The sequence below is a fragment of the Helianthus annuus genome, chromosome 5 (genome assembly GCF_002127325.2).
Source record: "Helianthus annuus cultivar XRQ/B chromosome 5, HanXRQr2.0-SUNRISE, whole genome shotgun sequence".
NCBI lineage: Eukaryota > Viridiplantae > Streptophyta > Magnoliopsida > Asterales > Asteraceae > Helianthus > Helianthus annuus.
In genome coordinates, this window is record NC_035437.2 from 36582553 (window position 1) to 36595897 (window position 13345).

Consider the following 13345-nt stretch of genomic DNA (forward strand, 5'->3'; position numbering starts at 1 on the left):
TCTCGAATACTTCACTCACAGCCTTTGCTACTGTTTTAGAGAGGATAGCAGCAAGACGACGATCTCTCTTCTCCCGACGAGTAAGACGTTGACGAGGCCTTGATGATGACGACATGGTCTGCAATAGACATCGCCATAGGGCTCAACACAACGAATTTGAATCTCGCACGTCTTAGTTTACTAAAGCTTAGAATCACGTCGCATCTCACGTCACGTAACACATATAAACACATAAACCCATAATCACAGAGACACATAAGCACAGAAGCAATTAGAGCACCTAAGCAATTAAGCAATTAGAGCACTTAAGCAATTAAGCAATTAGAGCACTTAATTTCCTAAACACGTACGAAATTTTATCACAGAAGCAGTCAGAAAACAGAAACCTATATCCACATGTCGAGTGTCGTTTGTTTGCATATCAGATAGTATCACACTGTATCGTCTAACTTAGTCGTATAGCGTAGCCTAGCACACTGGTTTCGTTTAGATCACATCAACAGGGATTTGAATCGAGATAAGATAGCAACAAAGGTCACGCTGATTGATAGCAAATGGAGCAATCAACGAATCTTAAAACACGCAAACAGGTAAATCATATAAAATCAACAAAGCAACACTCAAAATCGGAAAATGGATTGTCTGCGGCTACTAGACTTTGACTAACCACGGCAATTTAACTATTCACAGTTGACTTGTCGTCACTTTCGACTCTAGTGGACATGTTTCTGCCTCGATTCTTGGGCATTACGCATGCGCATTCTAGGTCATACTCGTGAGTTCAGGTCGTTGGAGTCCGTCAATTTGCCTTGGCGAGATAAAATAAAGTCGGAATAACTGCCAAGGTTAGGGTTTCACCCCTAGCTTAGCGATTTCTTCCTTGTTTTAAGAAAATTTAGAGGAAGTTTTCGTCAATTCATGGGTTTCAGCCCCGAATTTGGTATAACTTTCCCCCGTTTGTTGATAGAAAATCACACAAAATAATTAGCAAAATTTTGTATTTTCAGGCAGGAATTTGCGGATTTCACTCCTAATCCCGTCCAAATTACAAAATTTGGCTCGGTGTTCGGATGTAATGATAGAATAGAAGGAAACAACATAAATCAAGCACATAAACTTGGTCTCTTGGTTCCTAACTATAGTCTAGGTTTCTAAGACAGCGATCCGGACTAGATCGTGTCTAACCTAATTCCCTATAGTTATGGCTCTGATACCAATCTGTCACACCCCAACCGATGGCGGAATCATCGGGGCGCGGCACTGAGCGAAACAGATTGTTCAGAAGTTTCCACAACAACTATCATACAATTCAGTTATATAACACGTCCCATACCGTGTCCCAAACAATAAGAAGTTATCATAGAAAGCAACTAAACAATATGGGAACTGTTCCGACAACTCGGATTCTTAATTATTACAAACCAAAAGTAAATATTGTTTTAAGACCTCTAGACATCTACGGTGGATCTTACTGACTACAGGTGCCAGTGCAAGATCTACAGATAATTATGGCCCTGGAACAGGTACGTGGACACTGTCCTAAGGTCACAGGCTCCTAGAAGTTTATTATTGCCTCGCTGCCCTAGCACGCTAGTAGCTTAAACACCTGTCACATACGTTAAAATAAAAGTCAATACATATAATGTAAAGGTGAGTACACAAGTTTGATATAGCATATAGAGTTCGAATAATTTACGCATAACCAAGCACGTACACAAGGGCAAATGATGCATGTAAATTATCAACATGGGACCATCGGTACCAACGACTTCGGGTTGACTGTCCGAGACAGTTCGCAATACATGATTACCACCGTAATCCATGCAAGTAATTGTCCTTAGCAACCCCCGTGTGAACGGGTGCTGAGTCCAAACTATAGTACTACGTTGCTAAAGCAGGTAGATAGCACTCCACGTGTAAACATAATAAACAGCAATCATTTAGACAAGTAATACATGCAAGTAGGTTAGCGTTCAAATAGTTTGTGTTGATTGTGATTTTGATAGTTTACGTATGTAACACCCAAAAGTGCTGAAAGCAAAAAGGGATCGAGTATACTCACAGTGGTTGATTGTGGATTGAAGGGAGCACTGAGAATAGGTTAGCCTGAATAGTTTTATAACACAACGATGAGTAACGCGGAAAAAGGTAAACAAAGGAAACTGGATCGGATAGGCCAATCGATCGGACAGCAGTTCGATCGAGTGGGCTGTTCGATTGGTTTGAAAGTCCGTTCGAACATCCATTCGATCGGCTGGCTGGCTCGATCGGCTGGTTCCTTCAAGTGGATTGTTTCTTCCTTTGATGTGAAGGATGTGTTTGTGTATGATGGCTTGTACTACCTTTCAAGTTGGTCGATCGAACTGCTGTTCGACCGGTTAGCCCAACCGATCGGTTAGCACTTTGTTGTTTCCAAGTATGTCACTCGATCGGTTGGTATGTTCGATCGGGTGACATTCCAATGCTTTGAAAAGTCTAAGTGTTTGAAAGTATAGTATCTCATGATCCGAGCAGTAGTGATTACAATCGAGTGGCATAGTCGATCGAACAGTACCTCGTCAATACTACACTTTGTGAGTTGGTGGGTCTAAGTGCTAGTCGATCGGTTAGCCTAACCGATCGGCTGGCATAGTCGTCCGGTTGGGCTGTTCGATCGAACAGCCTAGCCGTTCGGCCAGCTTCTCGATTTGGTTAACTTATCACCTAACACTTGGTTATTCCCGTTGTTCGTTGGTGTTTTAGAGATATTTTGACTACGAGTTGAACCACAAAACTGAAGTCCCTATTTAGCCTACTGACTTGAGCAGGAATCACCCAAACTCGGTCAGAGACGGTTTGGAACCCAAGTTTAAGTTTAACCCGGAATCGGTATATCTCTTGGTAGAACCCGAATCTTGAACCATGTGTTTGTTTAGGTCGATTTGTAAATCGGTTCAAGTCTCGTTTTCATCTTCTTGAGTGTAAAAGAGTTGAAAGATAGATGAAAACCCATCTTCCAATCCTTTTCCACCGTGAAATGTTAAGATCTATGGAAGATTTTAGGTTATTGATGTGGAAATCGGTTAGATCTAGCTTATTCATGGTTGAATGAAGTCAAGAACATGAAGTTCTTGATGAACACCAAGAACACCATGATGACATCACTCAAGAACGCCTAGATCTTGGTGATTTCATGGATGAAATTCAGATTTTGAAAGATAGAAAGGTGGAGAATCGATCAATGAACAAAAACGTACAAAGATTAGAGTGAAATACTTACAGGTTTGAGAGAAATCTTGGATTTAGTGAGAAGAAGAGGCTGGTCGGTCAGAACTTTTCCAAAAGTGGAAAGTTTGACAAAGACAGCCCTATTTATAGGCTTCCAAAAGAGGAAAGGTCAGCTGATCGAACAGCATTCCTGATCGAGTAGCTGTCCGATCGAACAGTCCTGTTCGATCGGCTAGCCTGTTCGATCAGGTTGCCCTGTTCGATCGGCTAGCCTGTTCGATCAGGTTGCCCTGTTCGAACGGCTTACCTGATTTTGAGTGTCTCGCGACGATTTTCGATATTTCGAGTTCGATGAACGATGATTTGAGGATGATAGAATTCCTAATCAAATTACTTTTAGTCCCAGCTATTATATCTAACATGCAAGCATCCTTACAACTTGTTTCCAAAGTCGGTTTCGATTGAGTTTGATTCACCTTCGAGTCTTGATTGATTTGATTGATTCACCACACACTTTAACATAAGAATAAACATGCACAAATAACACATAAGACACACACACACACGTATAAAAAGTACTAAAATCCCCACACTTGCGTTTGATGATTGATTTGATTAGCTTGATTATTGATTGACTATCTTTATTGCGTTGTTACTTCCTATCACTCACAGTCGGTCGCTGATTCTCAGTTCGATTATCGGTCGATTAGTTTAATTATACAACACTTACTCCAAATAATACGAAAATCAAAATGAAACTAAAATGAAACTAATCTTTAATTCCAATAACAGTCAACACTTGACTTTGACTTTGACTTTTGGAAAACACGGGGTGTTACACTAGAACCACATTACTTGACGCATGTGTACGGGATGTTGAGAAGTAGCTAACACCGGTCAAAGACACTTGGTACACACAAGGAGTGTTGATCGTCTCGGACGGGTGGACGGATGTCAAACATAACCCATTGATTAATGTTCTCGCGGTAAATTCTCTTGGTGCCATGTTTATGCACGCGTGAGACTTCTTAGGGGTAGATAAAAAGGCTGGGGTGATTGCTAAGTATCTGATTGAAGCAATCGAGACCGTTGGATCAAGCAACGTGTTGCAAGTCGTAACAGACAATGCGACTAATTGCAAAAAGGCTGGGCAAGAGATCGAGAAGGTATATAAGCATATTTTTTGGTCGCCTTGTTGTGTGCATACTTTAAATCTTATTTTTAAAGACTTGGGGAATGAATTTTATTGGCTAAACGACACATATAAGAAAGGTAAGGCTATTGTTAAGTATTTTCTTAACCATACCCATGCCTTCTCGATATTTAGAAAAAATTCAAGATTGGAATTGTTGAAGGTTGCAAAAACAAGATTTGCGTCACATTATATACTTTTGCGAAGGTTATTGGATTGTAGGGAGGCACTAGCCACTACTATCGTCACTACAAAAAAAAAAAAGTCTATTTAGTGGCACACACTTTAGTGGCATTTAGCTTTTGTGCCACTTATTTAGGTTTTAGTGGCACTTTACGTGTGCCACATTTGCTTAGCACACGTTTTTAGTGGTGTTTAGTTCTTATGCCACTAATTTAGATCTTTAGTGATACTTTCCATATGCCACTAAAATATTTGATAACTTTTAATGGTACTTTACGTACGCCACTATTTCGTAAGTGCTTCTAAATTTTAAAATCTTCTTTTAACCCTTCTTAAAACACTTTAATAAAATGTGTCTTGAAATATATACCCGACCCGACTACCTGAAACCACACACCCGTTTACCCGAACTATATACCCGGATTTTTTAATTTATATTTTTATTTTCCATTAACCGTTGTCTATTAGTATTTTTATTTTTGTATGTTCATAATGTGAAAAAATAAATTTTCGTTTAGTATATGTATTTGATAATATTATTTATATTTTGTATGTTGTGAAGTATATACATATAAGTGTACAAGTATAGTAAAGTTATTATTAATTTATGATAAAACTTATATTATGTAATGTACTTTTTTAATTTATAATTGTTGTATAAATAAAATACATAATAATTGTAACAGTAAAAGAAATGTATTTGAAAACCCCAATATATATCTTTTAACAAATTAATGGGTATATCTGATACTTACGGGTATATTCGATACCCGACGGGTAATTACCCGACAAATACCCGATGGGTATTGGGTCGGTTATGGAACACAATTTTACAAGCGGGTATAGACATAGGATTACTAAGGGTATAAGGAGTGGTTAAACACTTTAAAGTGGCAAAACAAAAAACTGACCAATCAGAGCGCGCCATGTCAATTTGGCAAAAGTGTATTTGGCAAAAGTGTTTAAACTTTGCTGAAAAGTGTTGGCATTGGTTTAAACACTTGCTGAAGTGGTAACCTTTTATGATTATTTTTTTTTTGCAATAATTAATTTAATATAAATAAATTAAAAACAATAAAGTTTCATAAATTAAATTAAAAACATCAAAGTTACACTAAATTAAAAACCAATAAAATTACATTAGCATGAAACAATTTAAACTAGTCTTCGTCGGAATCGGCCAAAAGATGGGGTAAATCTTGACTTGCGAGATGATCTATGAGATCGTGTTTGAGTCTCCAATGGGTGTCTTCATTCAACAACTCGCCCAACACCGTATCGTCTAGAGCCGGCTCGACCGGAGGATCCCGATGAGATTTTGAAAAAAAAAGAATGCTACTATCGGATGAATCGTCGCTACTCATGGGTGGGAACCATAACGGGGGGAGTTCATCCGCCATTTTGTAAGGTAAACTTTTAGAAGGAATTGGTTTGTATGAGTATTTGGAAAGTATATGGTTAAATGGTTTGTGATATATATATAGAGTTTAATTTTTTAAAAAAAAAATTATTTTTTTTTTATTTTAAACGGTCATATGACCGTTGGAGTGCCCCCCCCCCCTTTTCCCTTTCTTCTTCTCGAGTCGGCATAGGGTCACCGAGATCCTTGTTTTGCCGCGACCAAACTTGGTCGGCGGCGGTGTTTGCCGCGCGGCAAAAGGCTTTGCCGCCCCCATCTCGCAACCACACCGTATACCCTAATATCCGACCAAAACCCGACCCATTACCATTCGCATCCCTATTCAAATCCCTCTCAAATTCCGCACAACCCCCCCCCCCCCCCCCCCTTTTCCCTTTCTTTTAAACGGTCATATGAGTTTAATTTTTTAAAAAAAAAATTTTTTTTTTTTTATTTTAAACGGTCATATGACCGTTGGAGTGCCCCCCCCCCTTTTCCCTTTCTTCTTCTCGAGTCGGCATAGGGTCACCGAGATCCTTGTTTTGCCGCGACCAAACTTGGTCGGCGGCGGTGTTTGCCGCGCGGCAAAAGGCTTTGCCGCCCCCATCTCGCAACCACACCGTATACCCTAATATCCGACCAAAACCCGACCCATTACCATTCGCATCCCTATTCAAATCCCTCTCAAATTCCGCACAACCCCCCCCCCCCCCCCCCCCCCCCTATTAATATCTTCCAAAAATTTTGAACTCCCTCTCAAAGTGGGTGTTTGGGATTCCTTCTCAAAAAGGACTTTTGAGCTCAAAAGGACTTATTAACCTACTAAAAGTTAAAAGTAATCCCAAACATCATCTAGAAAAGGACTTATATATCTAAAAGGAATCCCAAACACTCTGTGAAAAGGACTTATATGCAGTTTTTTGCCTTCAAGAAGGAGAAGTCAATAAGTAAGAATTTCTTACTTCTTGCTTCTCAAAAGTCCTTTTGAGTGAAAAGGAATCCCAAACATGCCCAAAATTTGCCCCAACTATCTCAGATCTTCCCACAAACCCAAATTTTCCCAAATTCCCTCTCAAAGCTTTGAAGTTGTCAGGAATTTCTCCATAGTTCATTTCCATCTGAGCATTCATTTCCAAATCTTTCTGAAACACTAGGGTAAACAACATATCTGATGCATGCGCTAGGTTTGGAGTGTGTTTGGATGTGGAGCTGAGTTCCGATGGGTCACCAGTGCGGTAAGGGATGGCGGTGTTCTGTTCCGGTACAACAGATGACGAGGGTTATCTTGCACTTCATCGATAGGATGCTTCGAGTCGATTCCGGTAAGTACATCAGCTCTGATTTGCTTAGGAAACCGCATGGTTTATCTAATCTACATCCACCACCGCCATAGAGTATAGCAGGAGTTTCTGATAATAATTTAATTTATAAATGGCTCGTGTTTTCTTGAGTAACTCCGTTTTGTGGTTGTTTGATTTCCACTGCAACTATTCCAATTCAGGGTTCTATCTATTTCCATGAACAAAATCATCAGTCTGAATTTTATATTACTGTAGGTATGATTCCCAAGTTGTTATTTGAAAGGAAAATCTTTGAATTTCTGTTAAAACTGTTTAATTTAGATTTTGACGTGTTTGTTACTCTGTTTCTTGATGCGCTTGGGTTCAAAACCCTAATCCTATTTGTTTTTTTGTTAGACGGTTCACGACACGGATGTTGGATGTGAACACGTATTAGTGTTGATAAGCTTGATTGCGCTTCTTTGTTGCACGGATTTGGGTCTACTTCGTACACTTTAGATGTAGGCATTACAGGCACCAAGCGATTAAGGTAAACAATCGCTTCTTTGCTTTAGGTTTTAACAACCACAAGATGTAACAAATTTTAATCTATAACAAATTTCATTTGATATATGCTGTTACATGTTTAGTGGTGGAATGAGATTTTTAATGAAGTATAAATTACACTTGGCAAACCGAGTGGGTCGGGTCGGGTGGCTCGTCAAAATGGGTTCGGGTCAAAATGGGTTAATTAAAAAAGGGTTGTTTTGGTTCGGGTCGGAATGGGTTCGGGTCAAAACGGGTCTCGGTCAGAACGGGTTTCGGGTCGGTTTATAAATGTTTTTTTACGAGAAATAAACATACCACTTTGATCCAAAATAACAAACATGCTTAATACAGACAAAACCTCAACTAAAAGTATGACCCGTCCTTATGATTGGAATGTAAGCCTAGATTACTTTTATCTCACTGTCCTAACACTATATAAGAACTAGTAACCTCGAAAGAACAGGTAAAACTTATAAGCTTATACACAAAAAATATAAAATTAACATTATAAATGGTACAACGTACCGGAATAGCGTACCGGATCGTAGCGAATTCGTGCCATCTAGTAAGTGGTGGTTTGTTGGTTGTTCGAAAGTGGCTGGGTTGTCTATGTGTAAAGGTAGTAAGATAAAGGTTGGGGAGCACGTGAAGTTTACGTTTCCGATGGAGAGATCGTTGACCGGTCCCCCACCGGGGAAATTTGGCGGTGGCGGGAGGGGTAGGCAGCCAGCTGCGTGTTCGGAGATTGTGAGGTTTTCTACTGTGGCTTCTGGGGAGGTATATGTCTGATGTCTTTTTATATGTTTTGTTAGGAAATGCTAAATAAACAGTATGGACTTATGGTTATACAGGTCATATGTATGATAGGTTAAAATGGTCGTATGACTTGTTATATTGATAGATCATACGGGCCATTATGTTTCATACGGGCGGTATGAGTCGGTGTTCGCCAAAATCATATGGACCGTGTGAGGCGTTAAACTGACATAGAAATGACTGATGTGAGGACACACATACAGGGTTTTACGTGTAAAGTGTATCTATGACTATTTCGCTTTGTCATATGGTCCGCATGATGATGTCATGTAGTGTATCTATAGTGGCACCCGTTTTCTTTTTTGTTATGTGGTCGGGTAGCGATGAACAAACAGTTAAGAATTATGAAGGTTTTTTGCAGTTTTGTTAAGTAAGATGCAAGAAAGCATTTGGTAAAATTCTATGAGCTTATACAATGATACTTGAACACTACTTTTATGAATTACGAAATAAGTTGTTCAGACCAAGCAGTTTGAAATTGCTTATTCACATTTGACAGTGATTATTAAAATTACAAGTTTACCCTCACAATAAGTGATTTTTAATAAGCTGAGTATGCACTTCTACCCATTGCCACAATATGTGATGTGAGTATTGAATCTTTGTTTAACTGAATCGTAAAGTTGATGTTAATCTTGTTCAGATTGATAGGATCCCAAACGAGTGGTCTAGATGTCTTTTGCCTCTTGTGAGAGATAAGAAGATTCAAGTTGAAGGTTTCTGTAAATTTGCTCCTACTAATATGGGACTTATGGATATCCTTAATCTATCTGTTAGGTATGCAAATTTTCTATTTCATTAGAATAAGAGTTAGATGATTTCATATTTACGTTAAAATTTAGATAAATAATTTCTTTACGTATTTTCAACAGGGTGTACATTAATAGTTCCATTTTACACAAAAGTCATCAGACCTCTCTCAAAGTACCCAACAGTTCCACTGATGAAATGTCCATGCATCCCCTTCCGACCTTGTTTCGGTTACTTGGACTAGTTCCTTTCAAAAAGGTATCTTTTCATCGTTTCGTAAAGAGTAAAATGTCATTTTTTTCCTTGAGGTTTGACAAGTTTTGCGACTTTCGTCCAAAGGTTTGTTTTTTTTTTCGCATCTGGATCCAAAAGGTTTGAAATCTTGTCATTTCATCCGTCTCGTTAACTTCATCCATTTTTCTCCGTGAGGTCTGGGGTATTTTCATACCTAAAGTAAAAAAAGACCGAATTACTCTTTAAGTGAATACTTGCACATTATGCTAAATGCCTGTACATAAAATGAAAAATACCAAATTGCCGTTTAAGTTAACAAAAACGACATAAGTACCCCTGACTTAACGGAGAAAAATGGATGGATTTAACGAGCTGGACGAAAATGGCATGGATTTAATGAGCCGGGTGAAAATTACAAGATTTCAAACCTTTGGACGAAAGTCGCAAAACTGGCCAAACTTCAGGGAGAGTATCCTCAATTGTTAGTGTTAAATTGTTATATATATAAATTTTGTATGATAATAAAATTACCGATATCTCACCGTTATCCCACTGTGATAACATATCTCAAATATCGTTCCTTGACCGATATCCGATATTTTACCGCATTTAACTGCATAGTTTGAGATTTTACATAATCCAATATAACGTCAGTAATAGATAATGGGTCCAAATTTATAACTCTTATCTATAAGTTATAATGCACTGCTTGATAGCTAATTCGCCACATCAACTATATTCATTTTATATTTTCTTTTGTTTCTTTATGCAGGAGGAAGTTTATAGTTTATGTGAACGCGTTTTCAGAAGTTTGACTTATTTTCATGCTAATTTATCAACTATAGTATATATTTCCATGCCACATAACTTATCTTAAGGTAACTTTGACTTTTTTTCCTTTACTTTAGTCAACTATTAATGATTTGTGCATTCCTTCTCTTTTGCACTAGCCGTAAATGTAAAATCACTCTTTTTAACACATCTCAATCCAAAGTTGAAAATAACATTATGCACATTATCTCATATGTAAAAAAAATCTTTTGAACTGTTTGTTTGTATTAACTTTAATCCACTTATGCATTATTTTTTAGGTGGCTTTTTGTTACCGAAGAAGATAATAAAAGCTTACCCTGCTTCCAGGTATGTGTATGTTCTATAATTAGCCCTTCTCCTTCTAGTGGGCTATATTTGATTAAAAAACTACATCAATAAAAAAAGAGATTGCATGTTTAAAGAATACACTCTGGGCATCTTTTGATCCTATTGATCTATTCACCACATTTTTAGCATTGTTTTAGTTTACCAATTGACCCGTTTAAGATAGAAGATAACTCAGTTGACCAATTATAAACTAATGGGAAAGATTCTCATCGTGAACCCTCTTTTCGTTAGGTGATGGCAATATAGATAACTAGATGTATTGAAAGAACCACCCAATCTTTGGCTGAAGAGAGCTTAAAGTGATGTCAAAAGAAGTAAATTCGTCTTTTTTTAATTGCTCTTACATCTTTAATGGCTACGATTATGAGATCTAATCATTTGAACATGAATTGTGAAATTTCAGGTTGAATATAGTGAATTGGCTGATGCGGCGACAATAAGAAGTAAGTGCAGGGAACAACTATGAAGTGAAATAGATTCATGAACGCAATGGAGTTTTGAGTTTTTGTTCAAACATTTTTTAAATACTTGTTTTTTACGTTTGATATTTAGACTTAGGTTGACACTTATTAGTTATTTCTTTGCAAACATTTGGAATCTTTGGAAGATGATTGATTGAACATTTTAATTGAATTGATTATATTATTATGATTTCTACAATTTACAATTTTATTTTTATTTTTTAATGTAAAAAAATAATAATTGTAATCAATAAAAATTAATATGATAAATAATTTGATGTGATTTTTGTGGCAAAAAATGTGCCACTAAAAGCCTATATACTTTGTGCGGCAGATTGAAAAAGTGCCACTAAAAGGCTTTAGCGTCAGCGCTTCTAGTGGCACTTTTTTGTGTGCCACCCATTCCTACAGGTGTTTTTAGTGGTACTTTTCTGTTGTTTTATGGCACTTTTTGTATGTCACTAAATGACATTTTTTTTTTGTAGTGCGTCCTCAATTCTTGACGGGATTGGATGAAAAGTGGGGATGAAAAGGCTAGAACAGATGGGGCAAACATCACTGAAACGATTAAAGATGAAGGGTTTTGGGAATCCGTGGAGAATATTTTAGCTATTACAAAACCTATTTTTTTGCTAATCAAGTTTTGTGATGGTGAAGGTCTTAAGATGGGTGAAATCTACGAAAAGATGGACAACATGGTAGGAGAAATCAAAGATGTTATGAAGGATAACAAATATGCAGGTTATTTTGAGGAAATTAATCAGATTGTTTTGGCTAGATGGGATAAAATGTCAATCCCACTTCATTGTTTGGGGCATGCTTTGAATCCAAGGTTTTACGATAAACATTATCTACAACAGTTGGCACCCAATAACGTTAAAAGAAAAGCTCCGAACCTAGACGTGGAAGTTGCAAATGGTGTTATAGAAGCGTTTAAAAAAATCAGGGAAGATGAAGAGGAACAAAGTATGTTGCGGGCACAATTTGCAACATTTCATATGAAAAAAGGTATTTTTTCGAGGACCGCGGCACAAGCTGATGCCGTGACAATGGATGCAGTTGATTGGTGGGGTACATATGGGTCGGAGACACCCGAATTGGCGGAGGTGGCAAAAAAAGTGCTCTCTCAACCGATTAGTAGTTCTTTGGCGGAGAGAAACTGGAGTACATACTCCTACATCCATAATGTCAAGAGAAATCGTTTAAATTGCGATAGAGCAGATAAACTAGTTTTTATTCACTCTAACATTAGGCTTCAGAGTCGTTTTTTAGAATCATATAAATCTGGTCCCCACAAAAAGTGGGATATGAACCTGGAAAGCACGTATATTGAAGGTTCAAGTGCTCATTTGGAAGAAATGGTTTGGGAAAATCTTGTTGAAGAAGACGTCGATAACAGGAAAGGAAAAAGGGCACGTCTAAATTAGGATTTTAAAATTTATGTTTATGTTTTCTATTTGCTAATATGAATAATATGTTTTGATCATTTAGATTTATGAAATTAGTATTTTTGCTTTAATTTGTGTATACCGAACCAGACGTAATACTACACCGAACCGAACCGAATCGTACCGGATCGTACCGAAATAAACCTACCCCCTCCGAACCGAATTCGCACCCACTAGCGAATCGCGAACCCGAAGTTTAAATTCACGGTGAAGACAACATGATAGATTTTTTGTCACTTTGTAGATCTTTGGTAACCCAAAACATAAGGTATACCAAAGACTTTTTTTGACATGAAATATGTATGTTTAGGATTTAAGAATATTGAACATTAGCTTAGGAAAACATGATAGATTTTGTGTCACTTTATAGATCTTTGGTAACCAGAATATAATGTATATTTATGAAAGGCGAGTCCTAATTGAGTGTGGCCATGTCCATACCTTATGGTTATATAGTACGAGTTATAGCAGCATGTAAGAAAAAGTTAAGTTATGATAAAATCAACTTTGAATCAGCATTGTATATTGAGCACAACTCAAATACAATAAGAATAGTAACCCCATTTAGTTCACTTATTGCAACTTATATACTTCGGTTGGGTGATTTGACATTCATGTGACAATAACTTTATTAATTCCTAACTGTTGAGTTAAAAGAAAAATAA

General features: G+C 37.5%; 1 protein-coding gene across 9 annotated transcripts; it reads left to right on the forward strand.

Moving 5' to 3' along the window:
• The first annotated feature begins 6747 nt into the window (after positions 1-6747).
• On the forward strand, positions 6748-12751 carry LOC110940384 (DNA repair protein RAD5A). 9 transcript variants are annotated; one of them, XM_035989799.1, is made up of 10 exons: positions 6748-7303; positions 7483-7537; positions 7679-8587; positions 9270-9403; positions 9499-9634; positions 10383-10488; positions 10702-10750; positions 11003-11085; positions 11175-11214; positions 11718-12751. In XM_035989799.1, the coding sequence occupies exon 10, from the start codon at positions 11745-11747 to the stop codon at positions 12657-12659; it is 915 nt and encodes a 304-aa protein (XP_035845692.1). In that variant the 5' UTR covers positions 6748-7303; positions 7483-7537; positions 7679-8587; positions 9270-9403; positions 9499-9634; positions 10383-10488; positions 10702-10750; positions 11003-11085; positions 11175-11214; positions 11718-11744; the 3' UTR covers positions 12660-12751. The 9 variants fall into 9 exon arrangements, with proteins under 9 accessions (XP_035845692.1, XP_022037628.2, XP_035845695.1 ...); XM_022181936.2 differs by lacking the exon at positions 7483-7537 and having other exon boundaries at positions 7679-7811; positions 8344-8587; XM_035989802.1 differs by lacking the exon at positions 7483-7537 and having other exon boundaries at positions 7679-7811; positions 8482-8587.
• Positions 12752-13345: the final 594 nt, after the last annotated feature.